The 18025-nt window shown below is 36.5% G+C and overlaps 1 protein-coding gene across 1 annotated transcript; it reads left to right on the top strand.

Moving 5' to 3' along the window:
• The first annotated feature begins 3548 nt into the window (after positions 1-3548).
• LOC100371129 (N-acetyltaurine hydrolase-like) lies at positions 3549-17524 on the top strand. Its single transcript, XM_002739005.3, has 7 exons — positions 3549-3676; positions 8231-8411; positions 10555-10639; positions 12328-12516; positions 13284-13412; positions 16812-17083; positions 17183-17524. The coding sequence occupies exons 1-7, from the start codon at positions 3612-3614 to the stop codon at positions 17354-17356; spliced, it is 1095 nt and encodes a 364-aa protein (XP_002739051.1). The 5' UTR covers positions 3549-3611; the 3' UTR covers positions 17357-17524.
• Positions 17525-18025: the final 501 nt, after the last annotated feature.

The raw sequence follows: 18025 nt of genomic DNA, 5'->3' as shown, positions 1-18025 counted from the left end.
TATAGTGTTTTCATGTTTCGTCTGATATTTCTGTGGTATTCTGCTGCTGTAAGTAATGCACGATTTGTTCCGAAATTCAGTATATTGTGTGTATTCCAGGGTTATTCGTTTTTTGCTGAAAACACCCCTATTTTTTAGTGGCAGAGTTTGAATAGTCTCACTCCCACTGGGAAATCTGCATTGTTGCTTGAATGCGAGTTAATTAAACACATTTTCCAGACCGGCGAAAGAGTATGCAACAGCCAATTTTAACAGCCTGTCACGTGATTTTAGTCTGAATGTCAACAAGAAGAGGCTAGTCCATTTTACGCAGGAGTAATTGGGAGTACAATATGTGAGGGATAGTATCAACAGAGATGTGTATAGTGAAAAGTAATATCTATCCTTCATTTACATCTCTGAGTATTTCTGTTTTAGTATATTGGTTTGAAAATGTTGAACTTGCATGATTTGCAATGTGTTTTTTTAATGGGACTCTCCTATTGATCGAATCCCGGGTTTGAACGAGAACGGCACACCACGTGATTCGTTTGAATACAATGGCTGATGGCAAACATGCCGTGTTACTGCGGTACTCCACTGACGGGATGACTTACTGCATGCTACAACTTCGCTTGTGATGTTGCTTGTTAGCCATGGATTACATGAATCTTGATTACCAGTCAAATGTTGCTCATTTGACGTTGGTAATCTTTATTTGGAACTGAGTAACTTCCTGGTACTTCGTACTATGATAAAAATCAGTCAACATACATCAAGTTCTCTCAATCGTAGTATTCCATGTGATGTACACCTAATATGCCAAAAATGTTGCTGAACGATTTGAACTGAATAAAAATAGCAGACGAAAATTTGTTTACAAAATAAAAATACTTCGGTTGCCAATGAAAACCGGTAAAAAACAAGCAATATGTTTTCGGCTGTTATCATGGAAGGGACATGAACGTGAAGCTAACGTCTGTTTATAACTAAAACCGGGCACCTTATACGAGGTTTGCAAAATAACATGGCAGTCATTAGAAGTCACTTTATTTTATTGTTAGGACGTATTCAGCCGTTAAATGTATAATTTCCAATCGTTTTGCGATAGTATTTTCTAGATTGGAAGCAGCATTTACATTTTATTCAAAGTTCAAAGCAGCGTTGGGATTCCGTTGACAGTGGTAACAATGTCGGCGCCGGTGATCTCTTACCACTTGGGCACTGCTATTACAAGACTTTTGGCTGTTGCCATGGTAGCGGTGGGTCAGGATTGTTTTTCCAATTAGTGATGGTACGACCTGCCTGTCAAGTATGAACCGTGACAAAATCAGCCAAGCCAAAAAAAAATCACAGAAGAGTTAAAAAGCCATTCCTGCTGAACAGTTACTCTAACTTCGGGGTCAACTTTCTCATTAATGAAAAAAGATATCAAAAATTCAAATAGTAACTTTTTGCCCACACTCCAGCCGAGTACAATGAGCTATGTCTGAGGTGTTGTATCACAGGGAGTTGGACAAACTTGTGTATTTTAATAAAAATGTTATATAACTTTTCTTTTACCCCCCTCCCCTTCCTGGTATCTATTTCAAGTACTTTTGTCAGGTTCAAATCGTTCACCAGCATTTTTGGCATGTTAGATGTACATCACATAGAATACTAGGATTGGGAGAACTTAATGTTTGTTGACCACCTGGAATCTGAGTTTTATAAATCTTTAAGGGCTCTCGGAAGATCCACCCGCTGCCTGGACCCGCAGTAAAATCTCCGATTAATATGGAGCCGCAACCATCAACATCGATATACCATGAGGTTTCTGCTGGCGACGTTGCGGCGTTACTCAGTTCCAAATAAAGATTACCAACGCCAAATTAGCAAAATTTAACCGGTAACCAAAACTCAGTCTATCCACGACAAGCAAGCAACATCCCAAACGAGGTTGTAGTGTGCAGCTCACGAGTCAGCGACGACCGATTTCAACGAAAGTCATTCCGTCAGTAGAGTACCGCAGTTGCACGGCATGTTTGCCAATGTACAGATCTGTCGAGGAACTTTTAACTTCAACATCAACCGTGTATCGTAGTCGCCCAGTTTAAGTTCTGGTTCTGTCGTGGTCCCAACTAAAGGGCGACAGTCGTCGTGTCGCGTCCTGTTCGATATGGGACTCACAGCGACGTATACAACGCGTGTAAAATACATTGTTTATTTACATGAAATTCGAACACGCGCTGTGCTACGACCACCGCGCTTAAACATCCACGAGTTATTTATTCGGACAATGACTTAAATTAGACGTCTGATTATTTTATTTTCACACGTACAGCGACACGCGTTCTACACTGACAAGCGTTGCTAGGTCGCAGCACTGTCTTGGAGCATATTAATGGGCAATTGGGTTCCCCGATCTAAATTTCTATCCCGGTTTGTTGCACGTTCTTTTTTTAATATGAAATAATCAAATATGGGACATGTGTATAATAACAGAACCCCACACCCTCCCCGTGGCTTCGCTCGTGAAAGTACGGCAGCAGGATACACCGCATCACTCGTGAAAATAACTTCCATACGCAATGAAAGCCACGGGGAGGGTATCTGTCATAATACTTCATTATCACTGAAAACATTTTTCCCCTGAAATAAATTTCAGTGAATATGCCATTTCCCTCATACTATATTGAGACACAGCGCAGTGAAAATTAGATTCACATGTAATGCTTGAAAACATGTCAGCAAAAATAAATTAAGTGAAATACTACGTGACTTCATAATAGTTGGAAATGAACACATTACACCCGACCCTACCACTCCATATACAATGTAAACTACACCCCAAAACATCCTTTCACCCACAGTTACTACCGTGTTTCACCAGTGTATTCTATTTGACGTCAGGAGAAATTGAAATAAACAAATTAATTATAATTTCAGCCTCTAGTTGACCACTGATTAAATAAACTACCTCGTCTTTATGTCAACTTGCAGTTATTCGTTGCCTACATCAGTGACTTCAAAATATATGTTTCAATCCCAGGAATTTCACTCGCTGTTAATTGCATGGGAGTGGCAGTCTTTAATGAATTTCTATTGTCATGTCAATTTCTTGCGATTACTCGAACATTAAGCTGTAACCACATACCGCCTAGGTGCTGTAATTAAATCCTGGTGTAAGCACCATATGAAATATGAACAATGCATGTGAAGCCAGCTGTGGGATATATTCAATCCTATAGATTTCTCATTGTTTGGTAACTATTTGCTGCAAATGCAACAAAAAAATCAATATAAAAAAAATTACCCACACAGTATTCTACAGGTTACTTGTCTTGTTTAGATATGCTTGCTAAGGAAAAAATGGAAGAAAATGCTCGAAGACAGACAACGCATGCTATTTTCACGGTATTTTATTGATTGATTTACTCAGAACTGAGATTGGTGACCTATATATTTCATTAATGTTCTTTATCATTAAAAAGAAAATTACAATAATTTTACTTTTGTAAATACAATAAAACCCGACAAGTGTCACGTGCATGATATTCCCCGTGAAGGTCATTGACCCTGTATGTGTCACGTGATCAGAAGAGAGGATGGACGCCATACTATTTGTTCTGTTGGGAAACTGATGCAGAAATATGGGGAACAAGGATCGTCTTCGAGGAAAAATACAAACCGTTACTGGGTTAATTGAACCTAGCAGGTAAGATATGGTACATTCAATGTGACAGTGTTAACACACTAACGTTTATATTATATTATCGACCCCGGAACATCGGTAGGTATGAATGTACGTCAGTCAGCCCGAGTTAGTTATGTGGAACTCAGTCCAACGTAAATATTTTGCCCATACTGTCCCAAATGCGCTAAGGCCACTTTATCGAATGTTGTTTTAAAAATGAACGGCCTCCGTCTCAATACGAAAGTGCAGTCCCTGAACAGTACAGTACTCATCTATAAACATCGCTTTTACTACTAATTTAGAAATTATTTTTTCGTAACTTAGTCTTCAGATATGCGACATATATAAATCAACACATTGCTTGCATGATGTCACTTTTCCTATTCATTTTGGCTATCAATTTTTTCAGCAGTAAATGCAATGATGAATAATGTATGTATTGGGTGCTGTCAGGTACAGTGAGAATGAGATGGTTTGTATTTTGAGTCATAGTGTACTCTTAACACCTATGAAATGTACAATGTTTTTGTATGGAGCTTATGACAATTGAAGGCATATATCATTGACTCTCATGTGCGAAGCACATAGATGCTCTAGGTTTATGCACAGAGCAAATCACTTTAGAATACAAATCTGTGCATATTAATCACCTTATTTGCATAATGATTTGTCAATTTTTGGCTTTTCCACTAATACTTCATGTTCTGATCATCACATTTCAATGAAACTTGGTACATTGCTAAGACCACAGTCCCTCTATCCTTGGTCTACAAACGGCTAGTGTTCTTTTCTCTGGAACAGTGTTTCGGGTAAACGTATCGCATTGTAGGTAAACAAACTGTTCACACCCGAGCTGAGGGAGTCAGGAAGTCAGATCTGATTATGATACCGTCAGAATAATCATTAAAATCAACAAATTTACCATCATGCAATTAGCGATACATCATTGTAACTACGACTTCAAATTACAGGCAACTACAATGTAAACAAAACATGTAAACAAAATTAGCACTATGAACCCTGATACAAATTAAAACCAGCCTACCAATTCATAAACATCCAGTTCCTGCCATGTAAAGATTAATATCGGGAATTGTGTTCATCTTCTAGTTTTAATAGGGAAAAACGATGCGTACCAACAGGCTGACATCCCTAAACAAATCTTGTCAAAATGGTGTCATTCATGTTGACGTGGTCGATTGAAAAACGTGTGATATTTCTGATTCTTGGGTGTTTATAACAATTCATGTCAACTATACAACAACTAATGACTTTATATGATACACCAGTATAAAATAATGCTTTAATTTTTGTATGTAAACAATTTTTTTAGCAGTGAATAGCATACATCGTCATTTCAAAACGTCACCATTTGCATTTACGATCGGTGCGCTGTGACAAAGAAAAAGATCAGCCCACCAATTTTTAATGAAATGTCAAAATCGAAGACATACATGTATATTGGTTTGCATTGAGAAGAAGGGTAAATAAAATAGAGTTCATTTCAATCACTCCAAAAGTCAAACACGAAGAATTTCTGGGTTAAAGGTATGAAAATGTGTTGCGAAAAGGTGTCGCTGCTGGTAAAATAGATGAATTGGAGAACTACTCGCCGGCTAAAATGGCCTTATACAGATATCCTGATTAAAAAATTATGTGTAAAAACGGTTGAATTCTGAAATAAACAACTAAATTGTAAAAAAAAAAACACTGCCTATGCCAGGGAAGGAAGCCAATTCACACCTAATACAATGACCGTTTCCAGACCAGGGATAGAGGGACTGTAGTCAGTTTTCAGCTATTCCATCAAGTACTTATATTTTTGTACAGAAATATTCTAAGACAATGCAACAATCTAAGTAGTTTTAGGTTTATATACATACAACTAATTTACATAATGAAACACTTTTCGGCTTACCATCAATATTTTAAGAATTAATCATCACATTATGATGAAATTTGGTACACAGACCTACAGGTAATTCATAATTGCTTAATTTGTATAATAATGACCAATTTTTTTTTAAACCACTTATTATACTGGATTCTGCCGTAAATTCGTCCAGGCCTGTTAAACTGCAGTTCGGGTTTTTAAAAAAAATAAAATGGGACCAAATGGGTGTTTTTTCGGCAGTTCTTTGCTGATGCCTATTGATGTTTATTGCAGCGTGAATAGGTAAGCTTAGTTTCGATAATGAGCTATTATCGCTGTAAACAATGTTAAATCATTCTTCAAATGCTCAGTTTATCTTTTGAAAACAATTAATTTGTTTATTTAAAAACAAATCATGCCGCTACCCCATCAAAATCCAAGCCAAAAGATCATACTACAACATCGGCAAATCTTTAACGCGTTGCGTTCAATAACATTAACATATAAATGAGCTATGGTAATTTGAACACGTTGGCATCATCCATCGTTTTCATTGGTTAATTATTGATTTGACCTGACAGGTCAAAACATGGCAGATATTCATTTCTACAGCATCGATCGTTGAAAATGCGATCTGATTCATTCGCTTACGATGAAATAAGTTGAAATTTATTTCCATTCATAACAATTCAACGAATTTATTTTTTCACGTTATCATAATCTTTACTATGTAATAATCAACAATTGTGAAACGCAGTATGACCAGATTACACTACCACAATCGTTTGCTACTAAGCAATGCAGTATGACCAGATTGCACTACCACAATCGTTTGCTACTAAGCAATGCAGTATGACCAGATTGCACTACCACAATCGTTTGCTACTAAGCAATGCAGTTGGGTTCGTTTTATTTGAAACTTCTTTTTAGCTCCGCTGTCGACTTTGTCGAGCGGAGCTTATCATATGAGTGATTGTCCGTCGTCGTCCGTGTCAATGTTTTACTTTTTCGACTTCTTCTTGAAAACTACAAGCATGAATGCTTTGATACTTGGTGTATATGTACCTTGGGTAGACCTCTCTTAGGTTTGTTCATTTCATGTTGATATCTTCAATTCTCTAATTTTGGTGAATATTTTTGTCATTTTTGGTAAAAAGTGATATTTTCGACTTCTTGTTAAAAACCGCAAGTGCAATTGCTTTGATATTACATATATAGGTACTACATGTGGACCTCTCTCAGATTTGTTCATTTTGTAATGATATCTTTAAATTCTCTAATTTTGGTGAATATTTTTGTCATTTTTGGTAAAAAGTGATATTTTCGACTTCTTGTTAAAAACCGCAAGTGCAATTGCTTTGATATTACATATATAGGTACTACATGTGGACCTCTCTCAGAATTGTTCATTTTGTAATGATATCTTTAATTCTCTAATTTTGGTGAATATTTTTATCATTTTTGGTTAAAAGTGATATTTTCGACTTCTTGTTAAAAACCGCAAGTCCAATTGCTTTGATACTACATATATAGGTACTACATGTGGACCTCTCTCAGATTTGTTCATTTTGTGATGATGTCTTCAATTCTCTAATTTTCGTGAATATTTTTGTAATTTTTGGTAAAAAGTGATATTTTTGACTTCTTGTTAAAAACCAATAGTTCAATTGCTTTGATATTACATATTTAGATACTACATGTAGACCTTTCTCAGATTTGTTCATTTCGTGATGATATCTTGGATTCTATAATTTTGGTGAATATTTTTGTCATATTTGGTAAAAAGTGATATTTTCGACTTGTTAAAAACCAAAAGTTCAATTGCTTTGATATTACATATATAGGTACTACATGTGGACCTCTCTCAGATTTGTTCATTTTGTGATGATGTCTTCAATTCTCTAATTTTCGTGAATATTTTTGTAATTTTTGGTAAAAAGTGATATTTTCGACTTCTTGTTAAAAACCAATAGTTCAATTGCTTTGATATTACATATTTAGATACTACATGTAGACCTTTCTCAGATTTGTTCATTTCGTGATGATATCTTGGATTCTATAATTTTGGTGAATATTTTTGTCATATTTGGTAAAAAGTGATATTTTCGACTTCTTGTTAAAAACCAAAAGTTCAATTGCTTTGATATTACATATATAGATACTACATGTAGACCTTTCTCAGATTTGTTCATTTCGTGATGATATCTTCAATTCTCTAATTTTGGTGAATATTTTAGTCATTTTTGGTAGAAAGTGATATTTTCGACTTCTTGTTAAAAACTGTAAGTCCGATTGCTTTGATACTATACATATTGTTCATTTTCTGATGATGTCTTCAGTTCTTTAATTGAAATGTGCATTTCTAACAGCGGAGCTATCTCAGCCGATAGGCTGCTTGTTTAGTTTAATAATGACAAACTTGCATATTAATTATCTAATTATTATTAGCCAATTTCTGATATCTCAAAAAATCATATTTAATTGTGGTAGAAATTCTCTGGAATAAATTTTACTGAAAATCACACATGAAAAATCATTATATATTTTTTCTTAAGTAATATACCGGTAAACAATAATGTGGATCACATTGTCTTCATTGTACATTAGCGGAGAGTTTTCAAATAGGCAGAACTCATTTGCTTTTGCCAGTCCTGATGTAATTCATGACATTGAGACTGACCATTCACGTTTGTTTTTTCTAGTCTTGGTGTAACACTTATGCATGAACATCTGATGGTTGACTATGCAAAAAACTATGGACTTCCTGTTGCTGAGTCATCAAGAGCTACAATTGGTGGATTGACATTAGAACAGCAACAACATCTATGGCTTCAGCCACTTACGCTACAAAACGTTGGTCATGTGAGAAGTTATTTTAACCAGGTATATAACAGTTATACTGCTTGCCATGACAACTAACCAACAAGTTTGGATAAATAAGGGTTTCACTAAGTTCTCGAGCAGGCAGCTATAATTAAAAAGTAGCACGCCAAAATGTGACATTTTGCTATAGGTTGAGAGTCATAAAAATACAAAGTAGTCAGCTGAACAAGCCAAGTATCTATGTCTATGTAACAAGCAGATACCTCTCATTTCCCCTGGGCTATTGTTGTTTTTGTGTCTCCTGTTTAGTGGATGACACTTCATCTGACAAGCATTTCCATGGGCTGTCTTTGTAACATGGATCTTGTCTATTTGCTAGGTTGTTTTTTACCTTGCCCATATCATCAAATATGGTATATTAAAGGGAAAGCTATATTATTAAGGGGAAAATGTCTGTCGTCATTGTCATCGTTATTGTTGTTAATAATTGTTAGTGTATGCACAATAACTTTACTAATTCTATTCCAAACTTTATCAAACTTGGTCACCTAATTCATTAGCATAAAATCTTCCCTGTGTGAAAATTGAGAAAATCTGATAAAATGTTTCGACTGTTTCTACTTGAATGATCACTGGTAATACACATTCAAAAGTTACTGATCTCAGTGGAAATATGCATTGTTGTCTGTGTTCAATGAAGCAAATCATTTATCTTGTAATAATATCATTTGTAATGTATCTCCTAAATCCCATAGGAATACTAGACTGGGTTTCAATGCCATCTCATTGAGAGAGTTGTAGCACAGTCTGATACACATTTGCAAACAAACAAATAAAACCTTAACAGAAAACAAGATGTCAGATAATCAATATAAGCACTCCTATAAATTGGGTGCCAAACTTTTGATCAAGATCTGAAGCTAATAGAAAATCTGTTTAGTCCAAAGTTATCAAATCAAAAACAATGCAAAAATACATGAAAAGCAAAACATTGCATCCACATATTGAAAGGAAAATTGTACTCAAAAATATGTATTCTGTATTTGACAAACAGTTCATTTGACAAAACATTTTTTGTTGAAGTATATAAATTTTGAAAATCAAAGTTCACAGGAATTTGTTTCAGCTATTAATTATAGAGCTTTTATAATACTAATTTAAAAATGCACTTCAAAAACAAAGATTGCACTATTTGAAGATGTAGATTCTCAGGAGGCAACAGTACTTTTGACTTCTCTTCTCTTCACTGGACTGTTTGAGTTGATTTGCATATAAAGCAGAGCTTGCAACATGATAGTTATTCCTAGAGGGAGTTTTTTTTTACTTTTCAAATAGTACAGTAGTGGCATAATGAATAAGGCAGTTCATTTTTGTCTCAGTAAATCATTAATTTTTGACTGACACCTGTACAAAATTCTTGGGCAAAAGCCAGCTAAAATTTTCTGTTATCTTGCATGTTTTATGAATCTATTCACGTCTAAATGCAGCACTTTTTTCCTGAGATGCGGCATTTGTTTTTATACTAAAATATCTCAAATACTTTGAATAAAGCTGGAAATTATGTCCCTTAAAATAATTAAAGAAATTAGGCACCAATGTTTTTGTAAGATATTTACATCAATCTAGGACATTGGTAGACTGCTTTCTCACTGCTGTTTCAATCCTAAAACTTGTTTGTATTAAAAATTAATTATGAAAATGCATATTCCTATTGAAACAAACTATGATAAAGGAAATAATATTATACAACAAGGGGAAAGGTCACTAGAGTTCAACTATGTTTTGATATTCTCACTGTGCAGAAGATGCTCAGTTCATTCAATTTATGATCAAAATGTACCTACAAACCTACTAAATTAATTCACTGTACCTGTGATAGCATGCTACGTAGCTTCACCCTGGATTTCCTATAATCTCATATTTGTGATATTCGTAATAGAAATAAATAGAGCAGGACTTTGGTACAATACTTATTATCAGTAAAAGTTGTCATGTAGGGTCTCATGAGATAATCAGTTTAGCTTTGGGTCATGGAGTTTATATCCAGCACTCGATACAACAACATTGTTTCTGGATTTGCCATATCAGAGTTACCTGGTATGCATTTCCACATAATAATGGCGACATATTCTAGTAATTGATGAATGTTTATAACTATAATTTATCATACATGTATATTCACAAATTATGTATTTATTTTTAGAATAAAGACAATATGATACTGAATGATGTACATGTTATGTGTGAAGAAATGTCAATCTACAAAGCACGTGGTGGAAGTTCTTTAGGTAAGGTCAACTTTACCCCAATTGCTTTTATTGTACTGTTACACTATGTGTACATTATAAGGTACATCATGGCTTGCATATATCGACTTGTTATGAACTTTAAAACTGGAGGCTTGGAATAAATACTGGTAAATTATCTTAGATTATAAATCATCTAAATGTATCCAAATGTATGACTGTGTGTACCCTCCAATTTATGTAGACTTGCAATGACTGAAAATGTTAACAATCCTTAACAATAGTTTTCTTAGCATTTTTTTGGTTAATTCTTGACTAATTGGAAAAGGTTTGCATATTTTTACCAACTGGTCAGGGTTTGCCTATGTTAACCAACTGGTTAGGATTTGCCTATGTTTACCAACTGGTCTGGGTTTGCCTATGTGTACCAACTGGTCAGGGTTTGCCTATGTTAACCAACTGGTCAGGGTTTGCCTACGTTTACCAACTGGTCAGGTTTGCTTATGTTTACCAACTGGTCAGGTTTGCCTATGTTTACCTACTGGTCAGGTTTGCTTATGTTTACCAACTTGTCAGGTTTGCCTATGTTTACCAACTGGTCAGGTTTGCCTATGTTTACCTACTGGTCAGGTTTGCCTATGTTTACCAACTGGTCAGGTTTGCCTATGTTTACCTACTGGTCAGGTTTGCCTATGTTTACCAACTGGTCAGGTTTGCCTATGTTTACCTACTGGTCAGGTTTGCCTATGTTTACCAACTGGTCAGGTTTGCCTATGTTTACCTACTGGTCAGGTTTGCCTATGTTTACCAACTTGTCAGGTTTGCTTATGTTTACCAACTGGTCAGGTTTGCCTATGTTTACCTACTGGTCAGGTTTGCCTATGTTTACCAACTTGTCAGGTTTGCCTATGTTTACCAACTGGTCAGGTTTGCCTATGTTTACCAACTGGTCAGGTTTGCCTATGTTTACCAACTGGTCAGGTTTGCCTATGTTTACCTACTGGTCAGGTTTGCCTATGTTTACCTACTGGTCAGGTTTGCCTATGTTTACCAACTGGTCAGGGTTTGCTTATGTTTACCAACTTGTCAGGTTTGCTTATGTTTACCAACTTGTCAGGTTTGCCTATGTTTACCTACTGGTCAGGTTTGCTTATGTTTACCAACTGGTCAGGTTTGCCTATGTTTACCTACTGGTCAGGTTTGCTTATGTTTACCAACTGGTCAGGTTTGCTTATGTTTACCTACTGGTCAGGTTTGCTTATGTTTACCAACTGGTCAGGTTTGCTTATGTTTACCAACTTGTCAGGTTTGCCTATGTTTACCAACTGGTCAGGTTTGCTTATGTTTACCAACTGGTCAGGTTTGCTTATGTTTACCAACTTGTCAGGTTTGTTTATGTTTACCAACTTGTCAGGTTTGCCTATGTTTACCTACTGGTCAGGTTTGCTTATGTTTACCAACTGGTCAGGTTTGCCTATGTTTACCTACTGGTCAGGTTTGCTTATGTTTACCAACTGGTTAGGTTTGCTTATGTTTACCAACTGGTCAGGTTTGCTTATGTTTACCAACTGGTCAGGGTTTGTTGATGATTAAAACTTGTATGAATATGTAGCAGTGGTATCTATTCTTTGACTCGTAATATAGCAATTAATCTAATTTACATTTACCTATCTTTTAAAAAATCTATTTTCATTTGTGTATAGTGGTTAATAGATATTTTTTGTTAAAAGTTGAATGCAGTGTTGATGGGATGAGCCGCAATCCTATAGCCATGAAGAAAATAAGTGAGATTACAGGGGTTAACATTGTCATGGGAACCGGATTCTACCTTGCCGGGAACCATCCACCAGATATGGACCACCGAACTGTAGAACTAATTGCAGATACATTATTATCAGAAATTAATGAGGGGGTTGACGGTAAGAGTTAAATCTAAAATTTACTAAACAAAAAAAACTTACAAATGGTGTTTATTAAAGCAGCCAAATCTTATAGAAATATTGACCCTGGCCAAGGTCACTATACAGATTTGTATATTGACCAAGGCTTGAGTCAATTGTATTATTACCTGATACTGACCGATATAGTCATGTAATATGCCTAACCCAATCACATTCAAACTTCACACATACATCATAGTATACATATAATTGTTGATTCGTTTCGTGATCTGATTCAAGATGACAAAATAGTGGTCATTTTAGGTTGAAAATTTATTTTAACCAGATCTTGGTTATGTATAGAAAGATTTCATTCAAACTTGGTGCATACATTGCACATAATAAGACCTTGATGCATGTTATTTTGTTTTTCAGATGTCACTGGCGGCCATTTTTTTAGCGCATGCTGTTCATGAACTATATCTCTCTCTGACTTGCCTTGACCAATCAAGTTAATGAATTCATATAAGTACATCATTTATCGCATACATACATGTACTTGTTTGATGATCAGATTCAAGATGGCTGAATGGAGGCTATTTTAATGTTAAAATTAGTCAGAAACAAGCATTTCTGCCATTCCGGCCACAGATCCCAGTTATACAAATGTACATGAACATCTATTGTCCATTTTGGTTCATACAGTGATCAGATGCTAGTAGCATGTGGAGATATCATTCAGTAGCAGTTCATTGTATTGAGATCATAAGGCATAATAGTGAATTAACAATACTGCTTATTTAAAGGTGGTATATGTGCTGGAATCATTGGAGAATTGGGTTGCTCTACCAATCTGGCAGAGAATGAAATCAAAGTATTAAAAGCAGCTGCAATAGCACAAAGAGAAACTGGGTTACCTATATCCATTCATCCAGGTATGTGAGCAAACAAGGTTTTCTGTATCAAGTAATCAAGGTATGTGAGAAACAGGGTTGTATATATGCAGCCATCTAGGTATGTGAGAAACAGGGTTGTCTATATGCAGTCATCTAGGTATGTGAGAAACAGGGTTGTCTATATGCAGCCATCTAGGTATGTGAGAAACAGGGTTGTCTATATGCAGTCATCTAGGTATGTGAGAAACAGGGTTGTCTATATGCAGTCATCTAGGTATGTGAGAAACAGGGTTGTATTATATGCAGTCATCTAGGTATGTGAGAAACAGGGTTGTTTATATGCAGCCATCTAGGTATGTGAAAAACAGGGTTGTCTATATGCAGCCATCTAGGTGTGTGAGAAACAGGGTTGTCTATATGCAGTCATCTAGGTATGTGAGAAACAGGGTTGTCTATATGCAGTCATCTAGGTATGTGAGAAACAGGGTTGTCTATATGCAGTCATCTAGGTATGTGAGAAACAGGGTTGTCTATATGCAGTCATCTAGGTATGTGAGAAACAGGGTTGTCTATATGCCGTCATCTAGGTATGTGAGAAACAGGGTTGTCTATATGCAGTCATCTAGGTATGTGAGAAACAGGGTTGTCTATATGCAGCCATCTTGCTATGTGAGAAACAGGGTTGTCTATATGCAGTCATCTAGGTATGTGAGAAACAGGGTTGTCTATATGCAGTCATCTAGGTATGTGATAAACAGGGTTGTCTATATGCAGCCATCTAGGTATGTGAGAAACAGGGTTGTCTATATGCAGCCATCTAGGTATGTGAGAAACAGGGTTGTCTATATGCAGCCATCTAGGTATGTGAGAAACAGGGTTGACTATATGCAGCCATCTAGGTATGTGAGAAATAGGGTTGTCTATATGCAGTCATCTAGGTATGTGAGAAACAGGGTTGTCTATATGCAGTCATCTAGGTATGTGAGAAACAGGGTTGTCTATATGCAGCCATCTAGGTATGTGAGAAACAGGGTTGTCTATATGCAGCCATCTAGGTATGTGAAAAACAGGGTTGTCTATATGCAGTCATCTAGGTATGTGAGAAACAGGGTTGTCTATATGCAGTCATCTAGGTATGTGAGAAACAGGGTTGTCTCTATGCCGTCATCTAGGTATGTGAGAAACAGGGTTGTCTATATGCCGTCATCTAGGTATGTGAGAAACAGGGTTGTCTATATGCAGTCATCTAGGTATGTGAGAAACAGGGTTGTCTATATGCAGCCATCTAGGTATGTGAGAAACAGGGTTGACCATATGCAGCCATCTAGGTATGTGAGAAATAGGGTTGTCTATATGCAGTCATCTAGGTATGTGAGAAACAGGGTTGTCTATATGCAGTCATCTAGGTATGTGAGAAACAGGGTTGTATTATATGCAGTCATCTAGGTATGTGAGAAACAGGGTTGTCTATATGCAGCCATCTAGGTATGTGAGAAACAGGGTTGACCATATGCAGCCATCTAGGTATGTGAGAAACAGGGTTGTCTATATGCAGTCATCTAGGTATGTGAGAAACAGGGTTGTCTATATGCAGTCATCTAGGTATGTGAGAAACGGGGTTGTATATATGCAGCCATCTAGGTATGTGAGAAACAGGGTTGTCTCTATGCCGTCATCTAGGTATGTGAGAAACAGGGTTGTCTATATGCATGTCATCTAGGTATGTGAGAAACAGGGTTGTATATATATGCAGTCATCTGGGTATGTGAGAAACAGTGTTGTCTATATGCAGTCATCTGGGTATGTGAGAAACAGGGTTGTCTGTATGCAGTCATCTGGGTATGTGAGAAACAGGGTTGTCTGTATGCAGTCATCTAGGTATGTGAGAAACGGGGTTGTCTATATGCATGTCATCTAGGTATGTGAGAAACAGGGTTGTCTATATGCAGTCATCTAGGTATGTGAGAAACAGGGTTGTCTATATGCAGCCATCTTGGTATGTGAGAAATAGGGTTGTCTATATGCAGTCATCTAGGTATGTGAGAAACAGGGTTGTCTCTATGCCGTCATCTAGGTATGTGAGAAACAGGGTTGTCTAAATGCATGTCATCTAGGTATGTGAGAAACAGGGTTGTATATATGCAGTCATCTGGGTATGTGAGAAACAGTGTTGTCTATATGCAGTCATCTGGGTATGTGAGAAACAGTGTTGTCTATATGCAGTCATCTGGGTATGTGAGAAACAGGGTTGTCTGTATGTAGTCATCTAGGTATGTGAGAAACGGGGTTGTCTATATGCATGTCATCTAGGTATGCAGCCATTCAAATGTGTGCATAACAGTAATTTAATATTATTTTTTTAGTCCCTGTTCGAACGAAGTTCGAAAACAGGGACTATTAATTTGGGTTTCACCTGTCCGTGCGTCAGTTCGGAGCCATTTCTCGTACACCCTTTGACAGATCTCATTCAAACTTGGCATACAGACAATGTATGGTGACCTACATATCGCCAATTTTCATCATGATTCGATTAAATATGGCTAACTGGCAGCCATTTTGTTTCTCAACTTTGCTAAATTCTGATATTTAAACGTGTCCGAAACTGTTTCTCGGAGCTGAACAGGGTGATTTCAATCAAACTTTGTATGGTGATCATGCATATTGGGTTATAGGTGCACGTCACCTTTTTTTGAGATTCGGTCCAAGATGGCCGACTATCGACCATTTTGTTTGTTTTTTTTTTGTGCTGAATCCTCTGAAAGATATGGCCTGATTCACTTGAAAGTTTGTACATAGGTAGTAAACTGCAAGGTAACACAACAACATGTTTTGTCTCGAGATTTGATCATTTGGCCATTTTGTCAAAAAATCCATAAAATATCATTCTGTAACATGTCCAAAACTGTTTCTTGAACAACAAAACCAGACTGGCTACGATTTTCTTTCATGCTATTTCCTCTGTGAGATATAGTCCAATTCAATTTACACGTAGGTACTATACTGACAGTAACACAATCTATAATCTGTGTTAGTGTTAAAAAAAAACATTGATCTTTCATTTCTACATGTCACTTGTACTGAACATTTAAACAGACTACACCTAATACTTAAAGCGGGAGGGTCGTCACCTACGCAAGCACGGGAATTGAGTCCCAAGCGACGATAACAACACACGTTAAAAACACAAAGGCTCATGGGTAGATGCTTGTCTGTGAACAATGACACGCTATGGCCATCTGACGCATGTGCAGGTGGCGACTCCCCCGCCATAACGGGGACGATGCATTATTAATGCTTGTTTTTTTGATTTCTCAAAATAAAAATTAAATTTTTTAAATTTTTTATAATTTCTTGATGGTAATGGTTCATTCACGTGTGAATCAAATTGCAACAATTGGTAAAAGATGGTTTGCTTGATATTCATTTTTTACCACACAGGCTATTCAATTGAATCTCCATTCCAAATAGTGGACATTCTCAAATCAGAAGGTGCAGATCTGAGTCGAGTTATCATTGGTCACATGGACAGAGGAGTCATCTCCATACAAGCGATGATTGAGTTGGCAAAAAAAGGATGCATATTAGAGTTTGATCAGTTTGGTTGGGGTTGTTCCATGGTGCATGCACTGTCACATGGTATGGATTATCCAAGCGATTTTACTCGGTGTCACATGATCCGTGAATTAAGGGATTATGGGTTTCTAAAACAGGTAGGTGATGCTCCACTTTTAACAGGCATGTAATCATTTCATTCATGTGCGGTATTCACGCAAATTGTAATCAAACCATTCATGCATTGTTCTCTGTAGGTTGTTATGTCTCATGATATTGCATTCAAGACACGTCTTGTTAAATATGGAGGAGAGGGGTATGAATACCTGTTGAAGAATATTGTACCATTTATGCTGAAACGAGGACTGACACAGGATGATGTTAATACTATGATGATTGAAAATCCAAAAAGACTTCTCACTGTGCAGTAAACATCCAGCATTACTTTCATCCAATATTTTGTCGCTCCCCAAATAGTTTGTTGTTTACATATACCATTCACCTCAGCTAAATAATGTACCAACTGAGTTGAGTTACAAGTTTAGTTAGGTAGGTCAGGGTAGAAGAGACAATAAAATTGCAGAAATTGCTTACAGAAACTGTCTTTGACTATTTTGACAAGAGGTATACTGATAACTCCAACTGCTTCAACTTCACCGACAGTAAATACTATGAATTGGAGCTTGTGATACACTGTTTAGTTTGCCAAAATCCTCGCAACTAGTCGCGCAGAGTCGTCTGTAACAATTTCAAAAAAAGGACCAGTAGAAAACCAGGAAGGAGTTACCAGTGAGAAAACCTTCACAAAAAGTCAGTGACATATTGTTACAAACGTCTGTATCCATGAACAACATCAACCAACATAGGGTAAATAAGATTCAATGACAATGGAAATATGATGCACTGTCAAAAGAAAAAGCTGAGCATGAATATATGAAACAGTGAAACAGTGTGGAAACTAGGAGAACAAAAGATAGCAGATTAGTTGTCGGCAAACAATCATCTACATGAGTTGGCATAGACTGCAGAGCTGAAAATAAAAAAGAGGCGAGTTGAGCGTTATGGAGTTATTTTGACATGTTTATAAGTGGTTTACATGA

Source organism: Saccoglossus kowalevskii, chromosome 3 (genome assembly GCF_978046115.1).
Source record: "Saccoglossus kowalevskii chromosome 3, keSacKowa6.1, whole genome shotgun sequence".
NCBI lineage: Eukaryota > Metazoa > Hemichordata > Enteropneusta > Harrimaniidae > Saccoglossus > Saccoglossus kowalevskii.
This window is presented reverse-complemented; position numbering and strand designations above follow the sequence as displayed.

Bases quoted from the DNA above. Each gene is read 5' to 3' on its own strand.
- LOC100371129 (XM_002739005.3), top strand. From the start codon at position 3,612: ATGGGGAACAAGGATCGTCTTCGAGGAAAAATACAAACCGTTACTGGG. The intron at 8,412-10,554 runs GTATATAACAGT...ATTTATTTTTAG, and splicing joins TGAGAAGTTATTTTAACCAG to AATAAAGACAATATGATACT. The intron at 17,084-17,182 runs GTAGGTGATGCT...TGTTCTCTGTAG, and splicing joins ATTATGGGTTTCTAAAACAG to GTTGTTATGTCTCATGATAT.